Source organism: Podarcis cretensis, assembly GCF_951804945.1.
Source record: "Podarcis cretensis genome assembly, chromosome: 10".
Lineage (NCBI taxonomy): Eukaryota > Metazoa > Chordata > Lepidosauria > Squamata > Lacertidae > Podarcis > Podarcis cretensis.
The window spans coordinates 23,314,079-23,335,349 of NC_137179.1; the positions used below are offsets into that span (position 1 = coordinate 23,314,079).

General features: G+C 44.0%; 1 protein-coding gene across 1 annotated transcript; it reads right to left on the reverse strand.

The window, feature by feature from the left end:
- Window positions 1–3,031: 3,031 nt before the first annotated feature.
- On the reverse strand, window positions 3,032–21,098 carry LOC307225755 (cystine/glutamate transporter-like). Its single transcript, XM_079993866.1, has 12 exons — window positions 20,607–21,098; window positions 18,632–18,758; window positions 16,016–16,131; window positions 13,859–13,984; window positions 11,364–11,463; window positions 10,831–10,875; window positions 8,878–9,001; window positions 7,548–7,651; window positions 6,712–6,808; window positions 5,414–5,563; window positions 4,407–4,584; window positions 3,032–3,431 (listed from the first exon to the last, which is right to left on the reverse strand). The coding sequence occupies exons 1-12, from the start codon at window positions 20,818–20,820 to the stop codon at window positions 3,367–3,369; spliced, it is 1,446 nt and encodes a 481-aa protein (XP_079849992.1). The 5' UTR covers window positions 20,821–21,098; the 3' UTR covers window positions 3,032–3,366.
- Window positions 21,099–21,271: the final 173 nt, after the last annotated feature.

Below are 21,271 nucleotides of genomic sequence, written 5' to 3' on the forward strand. Positions count from 1 at the left end.
TTTCAGCATTCAAGTGTTTAATTTCAGCACTCTCATTCAGTGTAAATATTGGATGTGATACAGAATGTCTTGTGGAAAAAAACCAAACTTAATTCCACTGCTATTTCTGATTTTCTATCACTCTTGGTTTTTGAGCAAAGCTTGAGTTCAGAATGTATTCCCAGAATAGCAATACTAGCTTCACGTATTTCAAAATACTTTTATAGCTTTCAGTTTTTCCCCCACCCTGCCAGTGCTTTCTGGTAACCATGCCAGCAGACTGGCACTATCAAATTTCACCTATAACCAGTTACCTCCCTTTGCAGAGCCTTCCCTAACATCACAGCTTCTAGATGATTTGGACTACAGTACTTTCCGTCTCAGCCAGCATGGTTGATAGGAGCTGTAGTCCAACAGAAGGTCATCTGGTTGGGAAAAAGTGGCTTAGAACATACAAACCTTGTTAGTTTCCTTAAGCATGTGAATTGGGCTTCTGACTAGAGGCTTGTCTGGTCTTTGACTGTAACGCTATAGAGTCATAATTCACAGCAGAATGCAAAGATGCAGCTAAATCCTTTTTTCCCCTTTCTTAAAAAAGAGGTTTGTTACATACTTCATTTAGGCGTATGAAGTGACATGGCAAAACGATGCCTCCTAGAAAGGAACTTCTGCTAACTGATTAATTCTGGGAATCAAGCATCCACAGGGTTAACTGAATAGGGTTGTTTCCAATATAGGCTTTTAGGCAGAAAATACTGTGGTGACAATGAGAAATTGTCTGGTGTTTCCTCATGTGGTTGGCACACATTTCAACAAGAAACACAGTGCCAATGTGTGTTGAGAGCACCCATAATTGGGGTATTTAAGGGATTAGGCTACTCACCCTATACCAAAGATTCAGGAGAAATCCAAGGGCCTTACTGTTCTTCCTGTTTCACTATGAAATCTCCCTAGGGTTTCTGTCTGGGGTAGTATGCAGGCATGATTCTGGGTACATGAAGAAGTGGACCCTGAGAACTGAACTACTAGACAGTTTAAGCAACTATGTCTGATGGATTGTTGCACTGGAGCAGGGAAGTTCCATGCAGCATTGGTCGCATTCCTCTGTGCCATTGTATCAGCAGAGATGGTTGCAAGGAATATAAACTGAGCATCTTGCAAAGAAGATGCCTGCCTCTCACTTTGGAAGCTCAAGAGAGGAAATGTGTATTCTTGAGAGTTTAAATCCTGAATAAATTAGTGTGCTCCAGGAATAAAATAATTGGGAAACACACCATAGGCTCATGTATTTTGTCACCAAAAACTGAGGATGAGAGGCAAGGATTAAGGGTGCACAAGTATTTTGTACACAATATATGACACAACCCTTACAGCTGGAAAACAGCACACAGTGAGAATGTTTTATTCCATTCCTAAAACAATTTACAATTATAATATCAAATTTAACACAACAAATATATAAATCATTACAATCCTGTAATCCAAAATACATATAAACTTTCCTGCACCATATTTCTGTACTATTAATTTAGGAGCAGCCCAGATATGAAGCACCTTTGTCTAATCAAAAATGAAGGTTCATATCATCAATGCAGGGTGTGATTTGTGCTTTAGGCTGCAATCCTAACCACATCTACTCAGAAGTAAGTTCCATTAAGTTCAATTTGACTCACTTACAGGTACATGGTCTTAGAATTGCAGCCTATTATTTTAGTTCTCTGTATGCTAGAAAAGCATTCCACGATAGAAGGAATTCTTCAGGATGAGTAAGACTCACTAATTTGATGTGAGAGCTTATCCAGGAGGAGCAACTTCCTCAGTTTCTGTGGCTACTGAGTCATTGGTGAATGCAAGTATTTGGGACTAGACACAAATGTTTATTTGTGTGTTTTTTAGTTTCACATGCTGTAAGTGTTGAATTAGGCAGCTCCACCAAATGTCATTTTGGCAACAGCTCTTTTACCATAGATAAGCTACCACTTGACTTACCACTTGAGCTCCTCCAAGGTTAAATGTATTTTTAAGTACAGTCCACTAATCTTAAAATGGCACCTTAACATCTCTACCAAGTCACTTGTTCTTGAATATACAGTGGTGCCTCGCAAGAAGAAAAGAATCCGTTCCGCGATTCTCTTCGTCTAGCGGTTTTTTCGTCTTGCAAAGCAAGCCCATTGACATCTTAGCGGATTAGCGCTATTAGCGGATTAGCGGCTTTTAGCGGCTTATCATCTTAGCGGATAAGCAGATAAGCGGCTTAGCGGCTTAGAAAAAGGGGGGGGGAGGAAAAAAAAGTCAGAAAAACTCGCAAGACATTTCGTCTTGCGAAGCAAGCCCATAGGGAAATTCGTTTTGCGAAGCGCCTCCAAAACGGAAAACCCTTTCGTCTAGCGGGTTTTTCGTCTTGCGAGGCATTCGTTTTGCGGGGCACCAGTGTACTGTGTTTCCATCATTCTCCTGGTAACCAGGGCTACCCTTAAATGAATAACCCATTATCTGTTCCACCCATCCCAGGAAAGTATCCCCTGTATGCGGATTACCTTGAAAATCCAGTAAACCGTTCTTAAGCAACGTTAATTTTGCTATGTCTGTAGCAAGGTGAGATCATACTGAATTTTCCATTTTCACTGGTTTTCTACACGTAGATATGCAAGCTTCCTCAGCCGGGCACCAGCTTTTAATACACTATAAAGTCTGGTATCCACTCTGTTGGTGGTTCCCAAATTCTTTGCTCCATGGATCACTTGAAAATGGCCGAGGGTCTTGGCAGACTGCTCCCCCCCCCGCCACCTATTGTAGCAAGTGTAATGTAGATGCTGTATGCTTTTCCATTGTTTTAACAGAACAACTGCAGACCACCTGAACAAAGCTCACAGACCCTTGGTGGTCTGTGGAGCACAGTTTAACAACCCTTGTACTAGATTTACCATTGGTCTGTTCCAATTTTTCTGCTCTAGTAGCCTATATACTGAGACTGGAATACTGGCCTAACATTCCAACCATGCAAAAGTTGGAGATTTCTTCACAGACTCTATCCAGAAAAGTAGGAGGGCATGATCGTAGTTCAAGGGCAAAAGCCCCCTGGGAGGATGCAGAGAGCAAGGCTGATGAGAGATGTGGTCTAGAAAGAGTCTTAAGGCCTGACAGAGAGACTTGAGGCTTCCCACTCCTGATCTAAGCAGAACTGGGTTATGTTTTTTGCCCAAAACAAGACCACCCTTTAAATTTCTGATATCCAAACGCTCTGGCTAATCATTGGTAAGGAAAGAATGGCTTGCCACAGTTTTCTCCCTTCTTGTTTAAAAGTGGACTTGGAGGCGTATCCCACATGGTTGGAGTGTGAGGAGCTCCCAAAGAACAGATTTGAAAGGTCCTAGGGATGCACATTCTTCAGTATGTTAGGACATCCTGGGGCACCACTTTCATCAGGATCTGCAATTTTACTGTGATGGAATCTAGACAAATGCAACAAGGAAATCAGAGGAAAAGTTTACTTTGGGAGAGGCATCATTTGGTGTTCTTCAGCGAAAACACAAAACTCTGGTTGCTTCACACATCAGATATATCGTGGTCCACATTGTGAACCTGCTATTCCCTATGAAGTGTGAGAGAAGCTATCTGGTTTCACTTCCTGTTTACATGCAATTAAAATTATTAGCATGCCTCTTGGTAGTTAACAGGGCAGAGCCATACACTATACAGATAGGTATATATACTTGCTAACATTTGTGAAGTAGTCTTGAGGAACGCCTTCCTGAAGATTTCTTCTCCAGTCTCTTCCAAGTTCATTCAAACTAGACATATTCTTAACTTTTCCTGTGGTTGAGCTCTAAGCAGTATTATACATGCATTGGTTTATCTTCTTCGTGTCTTTACCAAAACTTCATAAGGTAAGTACAGTGCTTTTTGGGTCCTTATATGTGTGACAAGGGGAAGTCGTCAATCACAGCCAATGCGACAGGCCCAATTTACTGTGGAGGACTGTGCATGTTATCACAATTATTTATTAAATTTATATACCATCCTGCATCCAAAGATCTCAGGGCGGTTTGTTGTTATGGTGTGTATTTTTGTGGCTTTTATACTCTAAACCACCCTGCGATCTTTGGATGAAGGGTGGTATAAAAATTCAATAAATAATAACAATCAGAGTACTAGCTTAATTTCAGGGAGAAGTTTCACATATGATTGTTGTCCGTCCTAAACTGAGCATAGTTTCTGCTGCACAGATGTTGGCATTTGCAGCTCTATAGTCTATAAAAGGACAGAGGGAACTTCGTCCCCAACTCTTTGGTGATGCAGAACTCCTCTGGACGGCCTGTGAGCCACAAACAGTGCCATGTGCCACATGTGAAATCGGGCCTCATTTACGCTAATTTTGAAGCTTCCCTTTCACATTTCTGAGCTACCATAGCTGATGCCATACTTACTGAACATGGATGTGAAGCAGCCTGGGATCCTAGCCTTCTGTACCACCAGATAGTAGACGGGCAAGCCAGACAGAGTCACAGCACAGCCAATGCTGGTGTTCACAGGATCTGAATACAGGGATGTTCCCACGATGCAGAAACAGGCTATTGTGAACACTAGTGGGAAAAACAAAGGCACCTAAAGGAAAAAGGGTCAAATCGGAAAATAAAGTTCTGCATGAAGCATAAATGCAAAAAAGAAACATGTTTTGAACATGGAGAAGAGTAGTATATTTAATCTGAGAGATGGAAAGGACCGTAACTCATGCCTATACAAAGCACTTAAAAACAACAACAACAACCCTCTTAACAATGTCTCCATCCTCTAGTTTTAATAAAGTGCAGGAAAAGGAGCTGGTTTAGGGTTTCTTTATGGCTTCTTCCCAAATACTGGCATGTTATGGTGGCATTTTTCTCCCCTTCTCCTATTTTTGGCTTCTAATGGATCCGTGATTCCCTTTTGTTCTTGTTCAGTTAGTAGCCTGTGAGCAAGGTCACACTTTGCTTCTGCTTATGTAACCCAATATTTACAGAATATGGCCGTCCAGCAATGAAATTCCCCTAAGCAGCTTATAAAATAATGGCTTCAGACATACTTCATTGTGACTTGCTTTCCTTAACCATGGTTAAGCATTACACTTGACCATATAAGAGGTAGTTAAAGATTAGCTGCAAATGGATATCAAAACATTTATTAAGCAAATTGTGGTTAAGGCAGTTTCCCCATCTCTCTGCTTACAAGATGAAAAATGGGTCCTGTATTGGGTAATCCTCCCTGGGGTCAAGGCTTAGTCTGGCAGATAAAACCATGGTTTCAGTATGAGATCTTACAGGGTGAGAGCAACAAACCACTTGAGCTTTATGTCTGAGCTGGGCCAATATGTTTGGATTTTTGTGCTCTTTAGCTAGGTAAAAGATAGAAGCACAAATTTACCCTTCCCTGTATCCACTATCTTTAGTCTTCTTACCTTAAAGGGTCTTGGCAGTTCTGGATGCCGATAACGATGTATCATGAGCCCCAGGGTGGCAAGTCCTATGAAGAACCAGCGTGAAAAGCTATAGAAGTTCAACAGCCCATAGAGGTCACCAATGGACACCATCAAGTAGATCAATGGCAACTGCAGATGGAGAAAAATGACAGTGTTGGAAATATGTCAGTAGAATACAAAACCAGTTTTCCATGCTCCTTTTAGGTTTTCCTTGTAACTAATTACTGTATAACACTTGTCGATTATTACTGAGCAGAATTATGGGAACGTTTTCAGTTGATGAGACATGATGGTGGACTTGGCCCTGAAACTCCCAACTAGTACAAAATTGCTGATGGGGGCAGATGGCCGACAGCATGTAACATGTCTGTTGAAACATCCACACCAGCTGCCCACATGCTACCAGCCTAGGTTCAAGGGTCTTGTGTTAATATACAAAACCCTAAACCCCAGATACCTTAAGGCAGTGCTTCTCTAAATAGTTAAAACAAAAGCAACAACACAATAACCCCCTCCTCCCACAAACACATTTAAAAGTATCAATCAGTCCTATGAAACAAAAAGATACAAATAGACTAGGCTTGCCACATGTCAGGAAAATTCTTGACATGTCCTGGTTTTCTGGGCATAAAAATGGCGTCGGGGGACGGGATTTTGTCAGGGAAAGCCCAGATGTATGGCAATGGAATGGAAAAGGCAGTTGAAATAGCTCAAAAAGCTCAAATCAGTATTTGGGAGTCAGGCTTCCCCCAAAAAGCTCTTCAATTTTGGGTAGTTTCCTAAAAAAAAAAGCTCAACAACTTTGCAGATATCAGGAATTTTACTTTTTGAAATATGGCAACCCTAAAATAGACAAGTAACACTTAAGAACAATATAAAACGACCCCAGCTAAACTTAGCCGTTCTTATCAAAAATATAGTGACAATTCATTTATCCACCTGTCTTCTTTCAGTAGCTAACAAGCATCCTTTAAGTACACCAAGGATGCGATAAAGCGTTACCTGCCCAAAGATGGAGGCTAAAACCAGGGTCTTAATGTGGTATGGCCAATTTGTTTCGAACATGGAAACAGAGAACATTCTACCTTTATAGAGTTTGTGTACATGCAGGGCCTGGCACTGGCTATCATTTAAGAAACATGCCTAATACATTTAGCTCTCCCCCTTTTCAAATTACACATCATTAGCCTTCCAAGAGCAAAACCCCGCCCCCCCCCAGGCCCATACACTGCATTTTATGTCCAACCGCACACTAAAGCAAACCTTGAAGCTCTTACCATTAGTATCAAGGCTGGAAGCGGAGTGTGTCTTTCAAGGTGTATCATTGAAAAAAGAGCTGGCCACTGTCCCTCCCGGGCAGCTGCAAACAACATCCTGGGGAAGAAAACCAGTTGATCACACATTGAATTCCACTCCCTTTTTTTGCTATGCTTACTGGAGGTTTGTTAAACACTCCTTTCGTTAAAAGAAAACATTTCTTCCCCCCCCTTAGAAATCATAAAGTGTTAGGGATATCACATACTCTAGGAAAAGAGAACCCCACAACAGCAGCATTGCACCTGGTAAATTTGGAGAAGACTTCGTTTTATTTATATTCCTATCGCTGAAATGTAAACGTTATTCAGAGTTGTTCTCTAGCTTCCACCACTCGCTGTCCACTGACCGGTTTTTTAAGAAAAGTTCTTTGTGAAATATCAGCTCGCAAAAAATGGCTGTCGTTATTGAAGTGAAGTGTGCTGAGTTCAATATGTCAAGTCGGGGAGCAAACGCTCTTTAAACTATACCAATGCACTTGACTTTTTTCCCTTTCTATATAGGCATTATTTCCTAAGGTGTGTGGAAAAATATTTTTCTTATAGCCTAGGTTTGTGCTGTGTTTCTTTAGCCACAACTTCCCAGCATTTGGAAATTATTTCTACATAGGTTTGTGAAATGGAGATAAGAACTGGAATTTCTGTACAAAAGACAGATTTGCAGGGGGGGGGGGGGATGGCTGCTTTCTGTATTATTCCCTACAGTAGCATTTTGGTAGAAGGGAGACACTGACAATATAAGGAACTGTGAACAGTTTCTTGTAACAAGGACATTTGCTTTGAAATGGTCAAGCCCTTACCTTGAAGCAGCAAAGATTCCTCCATTCAAAGCACCAAAACATGAGAGAGCTACAAGTATTGGAATCACAGAGGAAATGCTCTTGAAAGCTTTATCAGCAAAACTCTGGAAGAAAACCAAGACAGCCTTATCATTAAGGCCAACCAACAGTATCATAGGGTACCATTCTTTGAGTTCTGTGGAACTTTCCATTATGTCATACAGTAAACGAAGGCAGTGTAGTATAGTGGTTAGAGTGTCTGACTAGGACCTGGGAAACTATGGTTCAAATTCCCAGCGAGCCATGTGAGCCAGTCGCTGCCTCTCAACCTAATCTACCCCACAGGGTTGTTGTGGGGTTTAAACAAGGAGCTGGAGAACAATCTAGGTCACTTGAGCTTCTGGGAGGAAAAGGAGGGATATTGGCTGGCAATATCAACCCTGCTGTGTGGGAATCCCTTGCAGACAACTGCAGTGCCTGGAGACAGACAGGTTGTGTATCCACAGCGATGACCAGAGGAGGAATGACCGCTGGAAGGAGCACAGAAAAAACACACACCGTGGTGCTTCTGCAGCAGCACAACTGTATGCCTTCACCTGCCCCTGCTGCAACAAAACATGTCTCTCCCATATCAGTCTCTGCAGCCGCAGACGGCGCTTTAACTCTGCAACAGTTTGACACTCCCAAAGGTACACTCCTCCATTGTCTCGGGAGACAGACAGATGTCAACAACAACTGCAAATAAATAAAAAAGCAAAAACTGGGCCAGCCCAGGATGGGAGAGAGAAATATATATTTGGCCTCAAGTGACAAAAGTCGTTCTCGGAGAGCCAGGCGCTCATTGCATTGAGTACACAACTTCTGTCCAACAGGAAGGTACAGTAGTTGTGCATGTCACTAGACAGTGCAAAACATTTGAAAACTGCCACAGCCCTGCGGCCAGCAGAGGCCACCTGTGAAATAAGTCAAAACTAGAAGAGGTCAGCACATCAGCCGAAAAGGCCTATCCAAATTTGTGTCCAGACAGTTGAAGGACAATACATAAATTGCTGCTTTATGCTGAATAAAGGTACCGTATATTGATCTGGAGAGAATAAAAAATCTAGGAGTACTCTGTATTCTGTCTGGTTTGCTCATTTATAGGTGCACAATTTAAAGATTCTTCCTCGAACAAATGTTGTTTAGCAAAGCATGTATGTTTCCTCTTTGCTGCCCATGGAAACAGATGTCTGCCCTAGGAATTTACAATCTGTTACTTAAATCTATGTCCAATAGGCCTTCTAGACCATCTTCCTTCTCCTCTGCCCCCCTGGTCTAAAAATACAGATAGCACGCAAGTTGCCACACTCACCACAGCTACTGCGTTAGAGTTGAGAATCTCATGTGGAGTCAGGACTGCGTAGTAAGACACATTGGTAAGGATGTAACACCCTGTAACAACGGCCAAGGACACTATTACAGCGAGTGGGATATTCCTGAAGAAGAAGAAGAAGAAGAAGAAGAAGAAGAAGAAGAAGAAGAAGAAGAAGAGGAGTTTGGATTTGATATCCCACCTTTCACTCCCCTTCAGGAGTCTCAAAGCGGCTAACATTCTCCTTTCCCTTCCTCCCCCACAACAAACACTCTGTGAGGTGAGTGGGGCTGAGAGATTTCAGAGAAGTGTGACTAGCCCAAGGTCACCCAGCAGCTGCATGTGGAGGAGCGGGGAAGCGAACCCGGTCCCCCAGATTACAAGACTACCGCTCTTAACCACTACACCACACTGGCTGAAGACACCACTGAAGAAAAGCAGCCTCTCTTATACACAGTTCCATTTTAGAGAAAGATTTCCCTTGACCCTGTGTGGCAACCCACCTTCAATAATGTAGAGGGCATTTGCAAAAATAGGAAAATAAAGACAGTTGGGAATTTTATTTGGTCCACATTTCAAGGAGCCTTCTATCTTCCCACACTTCCTATCTTGTAAGCTAGCACCAAATATACAAGACCTGCCAAAGGTGTAGAGATGAAAACAGGGACACTTGAAACTCATATCTCTTCTCAAAGAACAGGCTACTTTTGGGAGCCTGATGACCTCCCTGACCCCCGTATTATATGCCGGATTGCTATGTGTTGCTTGCATTATATTTCTTTACGTAACTTTATGTCTAAATATGTCCTTTTCAAGATAGCGCTACTTAGCCACTGTGATTCACAGACTGTGGGTCACTCTGTCCTTGAGGTTAGTTTGGAAGATGCAGGGAGTGCCTCACTACTACTACTACTAATTATTATTATTATTACTCCTACTCTCTAATGAGAACAAACTTCATCCTTTCCCATTCAAATGAGTAGGAGTTTCCTTTCGTGTTTGCTCCCACCTCTGAGTTTATCATATATATGTTCAAAAGTATTTTTTACTACCTGGATTTCCCCAGCCACTCTGGGCGGCTTCCAGCACATATAAAAACATAATAAAGAAAATAACAAACCCTAAAAGAAGAATAGCAGACCCTAACAAGCCCCTTCCCCTCTTTTTATCCAAACTGCCTCATGTATTGAACACGGCTGTTGAAGGAACTGCACTGACGGTTACCTAGCGAATCATCTTCAAGGTGTTGCTAATGTATAAAGCTGGAGCAACTCAGGGCTGGCTGACCATTTCCCTCTGTACAGACTCAGGAGATGACTGAGATCCACTGTGGAGATTTTGCCGATACCAACACAACCTGCATTGTGTCATCTGAAAGCTGGACTGAAGTGGGGCTCTCACTGTCTGCGATTCAGAAGGCACCGAATGGTGGATGCTTCTGATGTTTATGGAAAACACACCTGCTTGCTAAGGCTTTTCCCTGACCTTTAGCTTTAGCTGAATGGATGGGTGTTGTAGCTGACATCTGTGCTACTGCTTCTTTTTAATGGACAGGAACATTGGAAGCTGCCTTATACTGAGTCAGACTATTGACCCCTCTAGCAGAGTATTAGCTACACGGACTGGCAGCAACTTCCCAGGATTTCAGACAGGAGATTCCTCATTGGCATCTGGTTGGTTGCAGTGAGAACATGAGGTGAACTAGATGGGGTTTTGGCCTAATTCAGCAAGATCTTCTTATGCCAATTTACTCAGTCTTTTTTAAACTCTTCCTGAGGTCCAGTGGACTCCTTAGAGTTAAGGGGAGTCTCCTCTTTGGGGCACTGCTGAAGAGACTCTGCCTCCCAACATTTGCTCTGTTGGTCTGCTTTTCCCTCAGATGCTCTCAATTATTTTGGAAACACATGTTTCATACACCGGAAAAGAACGGACCCCCCCCCCCCGTTTGCTCACCGTTTAGGATTTACAATTTCCTCTGTTACAAAGCTTATATAGAACCTGAAATAAGAAATCAAGAGTCACAAGGTCAACATATGTGTGTTTTCTTTTTTAACCCCCCCCCGACCCCAGTAATAATGAATCCTGCTATATTAGCTTCACTTTGCGGAAGTATTCTCCTTTCCATGTATACATATATTGTATGTCTGTAATAAAAATAGATAGATAAAAATGCACACCAGACTTTTTGAAAACAGCTATGGAATCTTACAAAACAGCATCAAAATTACCAAAGGGAATGAGCTGTGAAGCACAATCACCTCAGTAATTCACAAAAGAAATGAACAAAGGGAGATGACACTGTGAGTTATATCCCAAGCCTACAACAGATATTTGGTGCAGACTAGATAGATAAATATTATCTGCAATCCAGGATTGTACCAGCACTGGAGTAAAGTACAGATTGATTGATTTATTGCTTAATTTGCATTTTCTTTCTGACATTTGAGCAAACAGTAGAAAGCTCTGTTAGAATTTCAAAGACTTACCAGCCTCCATAGGCAAACATCCCAGAGTAAAAAGCAAGAGGCAGCTTTTCGAGTGTCAGCGAAGTTGTGTTAAAGCTGTCCTGGAAATTTTCATAGTGGCCTGAAAAACAACGAGAACAGGAATATACATCAGCGGACACCATCCTAGATCAGAAGCATTTTCCATTGTGCCCAGCCAGATAAGAGCATAAGGAGAACTGGCTGGATCAGGCCATGTATCGTTGTTTCTGTTTCTGCAAAACATGCAGAAGTTCAACAGGTGCAGACTCCTCCAGCATGGAGCTGTAGTGGGGGAGAAATGGTACCCAAGGTATCTACAGATGCTGTGGATGCATCTTCTCTGCCTTAGGGCTTCAACTGGCTACTATGGGTGAACTGTTGGGAACCAAGACCTGGAACACGCCCGGACATTGTTTGATTAGCAGAGTAGAAGAACCTTGGCAGGTGCATGGATTCAAAAAATAAAATAAAATACACAGAAAGCAGAAAAAAATTCTTTAAGGAGAGATATACTAAGGCATAAATTGTGCAGTTTGTTGCTAGCTCCCTAGCAAGGAAAAGCTCAGCTCATTTAGAGCAAAACCAGTTTCAGCAGAAAAATTACGCCACACGAATATAAAATGCAAAATGAAAGTAAAGCATAGAAGTCAGAAGAAGAAACTGCTCACTGAATGGCCTTGGGACTAATCTAAGACACACAGCATGAAAAACAACAGCTGCGCTTCGAGCACTTTGAAAAGTTGAAGACCCGCTAGAATGTTCTGGCAGAGAGGTTTTCAACCTTTCTGAGTCTGCAGTTCCCTTGAACAACTACATTCTTTCTGCGGCACCCCAGTGGGGCTCAGGAGCCCAGTTATATCACCATTTGCCTTTTTCAAATGCCCTCCCTTGTGCAGTGTTCCCTCAGCCTCCTCTCCTTGGGAGTCCTCTGGGCAGCTGCAGCTGCTGCCCCTGGTCTTTGAGCTACCCACCCTGCCCCAAAGAGAGATGCCTCCTCACACTGCCCCACAGGGGCCTGGAAAGCACCCCCTGGCCAGCCCCAGAGACACCATTTGTCTGGGGAGTTTGTGGTCAGAGCTGCTGCAACAAACATCTGTGCAAGCCTATGGGAGGCAGAGACAGGAGAGGCCTCAGAGGAGAGAGGGAAGGAAAGAGGGACAGAGGCGAGTGTTGCCTGCGGCACCCCTGACCATCATTCAAGCCACCCCAGGGTGCCACAGAACACTGGTTGAAAACCACTGTTCTAGCATATTCCAGCTTTTACTGGCAGTTTCTGCACACATAAAACTCCACACCTTGACATGAACAGGGAGCCCTTTTTCAGCTTAAAGGTTACTTTCCCCTGTGGGGACTTTTCCAGGGGCCACAGGCCTGGGGTGCCTGGGGCCAGAGGTCAAAGGGAGTGGAGAAATGGATGTGATGCTCATTCTTCTACAGTATAAATCAGAGGCACAGGCACACAACTCATCAGCCAGGCCTGCAAGAGGCACCGTCTGAATGATGCACCCCAAGCAGCCAAGGGCAGGGGCATGGCCTAGGGAATGTCACTCGATAGGCAGGTGTGTTACCCCACCTGTCATAGTTGGCTTGCAGAGATAAAACGATTCCCCACCCTTGGCCTAGGAAGAGTCCCAGGGGCTTACTAGAGATGCCTGAAAGACCACATCCGCCACCTAGGCCTGAGATCACTTCAGTATCCTGGGGTGAGTAAGGGAGCAGAGTGCCTACTTTGTAGGCTGTATGTAGAGCTTGGCCCTCAGTAGAACCATGGATGCGTAAAAGCTACCTGGGGCTCAAGTGGGATAGCTCAGCTGGTAGAGCATGAGACTCTTAATCTCAGAGTGGTGAGTTTGAGCCCCACATTGGGCAAAATTCCTGCGTTGCAGGGGGTTGAACTAGAGTTGGTCCCTTCCAACTCTACAATTCTATGAGTCTGGAAAAGTACCCCACACAGAAAAAAAGGTAAAGGACCCCTGGACGGTTCCATCCAGTCAAAGGCGACTATGGGGTTGCGGCGCTCATCTCGCTTTTCAGGCTGAGGGAACTGGCGTTTGTCCACAGACAGCTTTCTGGGTCATGTGGCCAGCATGACTAAACCGCTTCTGGTGCAATGGGACACCGTGACGGAAACCAGAGTGCACGGAAATGCTGTTTACCTTCCTGCCGCAGTGGTACCTATTTATCTGCTTGCACTGGTGTGCTTTCAAACTGCTAGGTTGGCAGAAGCTGAGACAGAGCAATGGGAGCTCACCCAGTCTTGGGGATTCGAACCACCAACCTTCTGATAGGCAAGCCCAAGAGGCTCAGTGGTTTAGACCACAGTGCCACCCGTGTCCCTACCCCACACAGAATTCTGTTATCAAACCTACTGTTGTTTCCTAGCAAGTCTCTCTCACCACCCCATCTTTCCTATTTTTTTGCCACTGCCGGTTTCCGCCCCTTCTGATGCCCCTTTCTCATTTCACGCCATGTAGGAGGGTTCTGGCCAGTCTTACCATTTCCCAGAGCCATCATCCCAGGAACGATGATCAGACCAACCGTGACCATCTTGAGGGCTGTGAGGAATGTCTGTATGTTGGCAGACCAGCTCACACTCCAGCAGTTGAGGACTATGACTAGGGCTGGAAAGGAGGAGAGAGATGTGACGTGCAAATAGAAAAATGGAAAACGCATAAATATTTTTTAGGAAAAAGAAAGAAAGAAAAAGGAGGAGAGGGAAATCACCATGAATGGCTGCGATTGTGATGCTTGTGCTTTTGGAACAGCTAGCAAGTGTTGACTTTTTGCTGACATTAAAAAAACAGAACCAGAAATGCTTCTGTGTCATAACAGCCCATGGAGATGGAAATACTGCTTCTCCAGCAAGCTTACTTACTAAAAGTGCTGATCATTAGAAAAAAACCCACAAGTTTGATGGGGCTTTCTGATAGGACTCCAGCATGACTGGCAGAAATATCAATAAATCCCTGTTGCCGGATCTCTGCAGCAGGTGCTTTCTGTGCCAACTTTTAAATGCCTGCTGAAAACTCTTAAATTCTGCCAGACCTGTGCAGGCAATTAAGAATACATCTTTCCACAATGGCTAATCAATGTCTGTTTTCAACAACACACACACACACACACACACACACAGAGAGAGAGAGAGAGAGAGAGAGAGAGAGAGAGAGTTTTTACTGTATGGTTTTGGGTATTTTTGTTTTAAATTGCTCTGATATTTTTAAAAATGAGACAGCAGCCTCTCAATATTTTAAAAAAATAAATAAAGCAAAGCTGCACCTGCATTTCTGCTGGTCACGTAGCTTAAAGGCTGAGGAGCCCTATAAGGAAGGAGTTTACAACTGTTTGCGTGAAGCTTTCAAACATGCAAGAGCGCTGCTGTTTCTAAATATTGCCAGTGAGTGGTGTTTTGTTTTGTTTTGTTTTTTAACTAGCTGGCTTTTAAATAGCTTTTAACTGTGGTTTTGAAAAGCCCTTTCCTTTGCCAACTGGCTGACAGCATCAAACAAAAAGAAAACCAGCTTCTGTTCATTTACAAACTGCCTTGGATATATCAAGCAAACTTTTTAAAGACAGCAGGAAGAAATCTCTCAGCATTTCATGGATGGCCTGTGAGAACTAAGGCTGCCATCCTAAGCCCACTTACCTGAGTTTAAGCCCCACTAAATTCAGTAGGAATGACTTTTGAGTAGACAAGGTTAGGATTGTGAATTGAGGAGAACTTATCATACGGCACTGGGAACCTCTTTTCTTAGTATAGAGCAGGAGTAGCAAATGTGGTGCCCTCCAAACATTCTGGATCCCGATTTCCAGCCACCCTAGTCAGCATGGCTAATGGGAATGGATGATGGGAACTGTAGTCCAACAACATATGGACTACTAAGAGTGAACTGAGATGCAGCTATCGGGAATGAAAGGCAGTTTCTCAATGAGGCTAAGTAAGGGATTAAAGTGGGGGTAGCCAGCAAGTATTATAAGCTATGAAGATTTGCTTTATTTGTGAACTTTCTTGGCACATTTATGATATTTTGCTGTGGAAATATCTGCAAATGTACAAGAGGCAGTGAGAAATGTAGTAATATTTGGCAGGTACATTTAGGAAACCTAGAGAGCATCTTAAAAAGCAGAGACATCACCTTGCCAACAAAGGTCCGTATAGTTAAAGCTATGGTTTTCCCAGTAGTGATGTACGGAAGTGAGAGCTGGACCATAAAGAAGGCTGATCACCAAAGAATTGATGCTTTTGAATTATGGTGCTGGAGGAGACTCTTAAGAGTCCCATGGACTGCAAGAAGATCAAACCTATCCATTCTGAAGGAAATCAGCCCTGAGTGCTCACTGGAAGGACAGATCCTGAAGCTGAGGCTCCAATACTTTGGCCACCTCATGAGAAGATAAGACCCTGATGTTGGGAAAGATGGAGGGCACAGGGAGAAGGGGACGACAGAGGACGAGATGGTTGGACAGTGTTCTCGAAGCTACCAGCATGAGGTTGACTAAACTGCGGGAGGCAGTGGAAGACAGGAGTGCCTGGCGTGCTCTGGTCCATGGGGTCACGAAGAGTCGGACATGACTAAACGACTAAACAACAACAACAACATCATCATTTAGGATTAACTTGCAACCTTATATATTTAGTTCTCTTTGGTACTCACTGATTCCTGTAGTGGTGATAAGTTTCACAGCCAAAGGAGGGACGTTACATGGGGCGAAGAAAGGCTCGATTAAGTACCGACCAAATGCCAAGGACACCACAGCCATATTTGCAGGTCTGGAAAATGAAACAATGGCAAAAACATTTATTTTATTTTGGTCTTTTCTCTGGCAACTTTGTCTCCCTCTCACCTATGTTTTCTGTCTGCTCCTGTTGATGTCTGCTCTTCTAAAACAACCACAAATGAAGACATTCAGACACTCTTCCAAAGCATGGATTGAGGACTGGGAAGAAATTTCTGGCAAACTTTCTGACATTAAGAGCTGTCTGATAGGGGAATGACTACAGTGGTACCTCAGGTTAATAACTTACCGTAATTTGTTCTGGAAGTCCGTTCTTAACCTGAAACTGTTCTTAACCTGAGGTACCACTTTAGCTAATGGGGCCTCCCGCTGCCGCCGCACGATTTCTGTTCTCATCCTGAGGTAAAGTTCTTAACCCGAGGTACTATTTCTGGGTTAGCGGAGTCTGTAACCTGAAGTGTCTGTAACTTGAGGTACCACTGTACCTCAGAATGTGGTGGACTCTCCTTCATGGAAGGAGGTTGGATAGCCATCTGTCTGGGATTGTTTCGCTGTGATTCCTGCCTTGCAGGAGGTTGGGCTAGATGACCATTGGTCCCTCTCCAACTCTACAATTCCAGGATCCGAATGAGAAGCTGTGAGACTCCCTTTCTGCCAAGTGAAAGGGCAGGCAATTACAGCCTTCCATTTCTAAACTGCAGGAAACAAAAATAATAATAATGCAATCTTATCCAAATCAGTACGGGACGCAGGTGGCGCTGTGGGTTAAAGCCTCAGCGCCTAGGGCTTGCCGATCGAAAGGTCGGCGGTTCGAATCCCTGCGGCGGGGTGCGCTCCCGCTGCTCGGTCCCAGCGCCTGCCAACCTAGCAGTTCGAAAGCACCTCCGGGTGCAAGTAGATAAATAGGGACCGCTTACCAGCGGGAAGGTAAACGGCGTTTCCGTGTGCGGCTCTGGCTCTGGCTCTGGCCAGAGCAGCGATGTCACGCTGGCCACGTGACCCGGAAGTGTCTCCGGACAGCGCTGGCCCCTGGCCTCTTAAGTGAGATGGGCGCACAACCCCAGAGTCTGTCAAGACTGGCCCGTACGGGCAGGGGTACCTTTACCTTTACCTTTATCCAAATCAGATAGGCCACAGGTTGCCCTCAGGCCAGGACCCCAGCCATGGTTAGGGATTCTGATTTCAGGGCAAACCATAGACCAAAACCATTTTCTTTCAATAGCCCGCCACCATTTCATTTGAACTGTTGAACTAATGTTGCTTTGGAGACCAGGGGAGAGAATGGTGATCCAACCACCAAAATAAGAACCCAGGTTTTTCCTCAGTATGCCCGAGATGCCCCATGGTATTATGGGAAAAGCAAAAGGCTGGTGAGGCTGATGAAAGAATGCCCTGGTGCTGCTGCCCCCCATGGGGGGCGGGGAAGATACGTGTTGTGTTTGTTGATGGTGTGCTGCCCCCAATCCTGACAGTGGATTTTGCACTGCTCTGAAAAGTGATAGGAAATGAAGCCCCACTCCAAGTGGTAAGGGGTTGGGTTTCATTTCTCCGTTCTACATTTGGCCCATAGTATTCATTGGGGAGCTTTCAGCTTGGTTCTTCATACAGTCCTGGGTAGACAGGGGAAATGCACGGGATGGAGCAAAAGGCCTTGAAATGTGGTGATCAGAGCCTCACCAACATCCCGCTAGGATTATTTTCAAAGCCTTTTGATGGCCATTGGCCAGTCTTTTACAATAGGCTCCATCAACTCCCCCTCTGGTATGAGGTAGAATGATTTCCCCAGCTCCCAACCCCGCTTTCTCCTCTAAATTCTGCAGCATTTGTGACAACACACGCAAAACAAACACAAAAGGGAACAAGCTTTGAACGGATGGGCCTGACCTTGGTGGGGTGGTCGATGAGTATGAGTGTGTGTGTGTGTGTGTGTGTGTGTGTGTATTCTTGTATTTGCACTGAAATAGGGTAGTGGGCCCATGTGTTTGCATTGCTCTGTCCTGGTGCTGCAAGCGGTGAGATCCCTCTCCTCAGGGAAAGCAGCTCCCAGATGTTCTGCGGCAGACGGCTCTGTTTATCTAGTAGCTATCTGGTATTGGTGGAGGGGCAGATCATATATCAAACTGATTTCAATAGAACAAGACCTTTTGTTGTGGCTGCTGCAAAAAAGTACAGTGGTGGTCTTCTTATTGGAAGAAAATATTCATCTATCTCATGTCATGACTGAAAGAAAGGCTGTGTGTGCATGTTTGTGTGTGTATGTTGTTTTTATTCTCCCATAGGGCTTTCTCTATTATTTCATTCATTCCCCCCCCCCATCTCTTTCTTAGATTCCTTTCCCTCTCCCCTCCCTTGCAGCCATTTGTTAGATCTCAGTGGTGCTGCATCCACCAGCTGGCTGCTTTTAAAAACACAGCTGGAACAGTGCCCCTGTTGAGAGATTTAAAGAGACACAAAACTCCCAGTAAAACCCCCTCCGTCCCTCCGGAGAACCTCCCCCTTCTCACACAACAATGGGAAGTTGAGGCTGCCCTTACCGGATCATAACAAATTCCGCCCATAATCTTAGAAAAGCAGGCAGTGGCCCAAGTGTCTCTAGCAGGTAAATGTAATGACCGCCGGATTTGGTGATACATGTTCCAAGATCTGCATAGGACAGGGCTCCTAGAAAGAAAATGTTTAAAATGTAAACCCTGTGTGCATTTCTTATCATCACCATCACCCTTATCTGATGAGTAATATCCCTAATTCTAAGCACATTGATATGAAATTCAGTTGCACTAAAATAAGTTGGACTGGTAGCAATGGAAGGATATTTAGAACTGAGATGCATAATCATCATCATCATCATCATCAGTAGTAGTAGTAGTGGTAATTTCCATTCTTTTGTCCGGTTCTCATTCAAAGGAGCCCCCACTTTTTATCTTCACAATAATCCTGGTTGGGTTGATAGATGATGAATGTCCCACTGTCACCCAGTGGCTGCATGGCCACATTGGGATTCAAACCTCCCCAGATGGCAGTGGAGGACTTCAGGGTCTCAAATTTCAGCAGCATCCTGGACAACACCAATACTGAGCATCCCCCACTTTTCTGTAGGGCCCCCCGAGGTTCTGCATGCAGTACGACTGAACCAGTCACACTCCCCTAAATCTGCCTCTGCACATGGGCCTCTCTCCAATAAATTTCTAGCCCACTTCTTTATTAAAAGGAAAAAAAACATGTTTCTTAGCAACATAAAAGCAGTATAACGATTATAAAATACAACTAACCAACCCCCATAAAAATATAATGAGAACAAAAAGATTAATACGAAAAGGCAAACCGGGTAAAAGGCAAACCGAGTTCTAGCGTGCAACCTTCCCAAAACAGACAGTTCCAAACCAATTGCAAGAATAAAGTATGGTAGAAAATACATAAGCATATTAAAAATATAATCAACGTAAACACATCCAATCACTGGTGCTACCCAAATGCCCGGGAAAATCAACATCTTTGCTTGGTACCAAAATGTTGACAAAGTTCATTCATACCAGTCGGGCCTTCCATGGGAGAGAGTTGCATAGATGGGGAGCTACTTCAGAAGAAGCTCGTTCTCTTTTGTGACTCAAAGAAGAGCCTCAGATGATGATCTCAGGGTTCGGTTCCTATGCGGGCAGGTGGTCCTTTAGAGGTCCCAAGCCATATAAAACCAGCACTTTGAAATGAACCCAGTACAAATTGGCAGCCTTTGTGGTCAGGCCAGATCCAGTGTTATATGTTCATGCCGTCTTGAGCCTGTTAACAATTGAGCTTCTGCATTTTGCACTAGTTGTAGTTTCTGAACCATCTTCAAAGGTAGCCCCACACACAACACATTGCAGTAGTCTAACCTGGAGGTTGCCAGAGTATTGACAACTGAAACCAGGCTATCCTCCATCCAGACATTTAATAGTAATAGTAATAGTAATAATAGTAAAAGTAACAGCAATAATGCAATTCTCCAGTCAAGTAATGCGTACAAAAAATTTATATACTAAGGTAATGTGTGCACAAAAATGGATATATTTGTGGAAATAGCATACAAAAATGCATTGTATTAGGGTAAATATACATAATAAAATATGCTTTGCCCAAAAAATATGTGCATTGTACAACATTGCATACAGAATTGTGTATATTAAGGAAAAATTCACACTAAAATGTGGATGAAATTTCATGAGGACTATTTTAAAAAATAAATAAATCACAAACTGATGTGGAAATGTGGAGAACTGAATTTAATATTGGTGTGTGTGTGTGATTCTCCCACTGTCCTCCACAGAAGCCCATTTTGAGGTTCCATCATCCCCAAGAGGACACACCCTAAGTTGTTATACCGCAATTGCCACACGCTGGGGTGGGAGAGGAGGCTTTCCCCCTTTATGATTGTTAGAATTCCTGCTCCATGATTGCAGTCATGGGATTTTTGTCTATCACATGAGGGTGTATGTGAAAAAGGAAATTAAACCACGAAGCAGCCAAACAACTCACCAAATAGTGATAGGATCCCACAAGCCAGCCACACCAGTAAGGAGACCCCCACGTTGCCTGAGTTCTGCAAGACTCCTTTGGGGGAAATGAAGATGCCGCTGCCCACCATGGTGCCCACCCCCAAGGCAATGACGCGGGTGAGGGTGATCTTCCTCCTGAGGAAAACGGCCTCCTTCACCTCTGCCGGTGCTTTGCTTCCCCTGCAAACTCCCATGCCTTATTCTGTGTCCCTGCTGAACCACAGGAAGTCCCCGTATGAAGCACAACTTGAGTTCCTTTCCGGACCCCTGCGTCGCGGCTCAGTTCTCCTCTCAGTCAGTCTCTCGCTCTCTCTTTGCTTAGCAGGCAGAGTACAGTTTGTCTGGGAAGACTTTGGAATAACAGGAGCATGAAGTAAACAAATATTTAAACAAAAATATCAGGTGGGAGGGGAAACGGGGGCCCAAATCCCACGAAACGGAAGTCCGCTGCAGGGCTTTGTCCACAGCTAGTGATACGTGGTGTGGTGCAAGTCCAATTCCCGGCTTTTCACACAAACAGTTTGTTTTTGATCAGGATGTGCTCCACTTGGTTTTACAGTATGTACAAGCTCCAGTCCTAACCATGGATATTGTCTCCATGTCTGGTGGATGACGTGAGCTTTTGAAGGAAGAAATGTCAACCAA

What these genes read in the sequence shown, in the direction of transcription:
- LOC307225755 (XM_079993866.1), bottom strand. Translation starts at nt 20,820, where the DNA reads ATGGGAGTTTGCAGGGGAAGCAAAGCACCGGCAGAGGTGAAGGAGGCC. An exon ending in GAAATTGTAAATCCTAAACG is followed by an intron (nt 9,002 to 10,830) that starts GTGAGCAAACGG and finishes CTTCTTCTTCAG; the next exon opens with GAATATCCCACTCGCTGTAA. An exon ending in ACTCTAACGCAGTAGCTGTG is followed by an intron (nt 7,652 to 8,877) that starts GTGAGTGTGGCA and finishes GTTTTCTTCCAG; the next exon opens with AGTTTTGCTGATAAAGCTTT.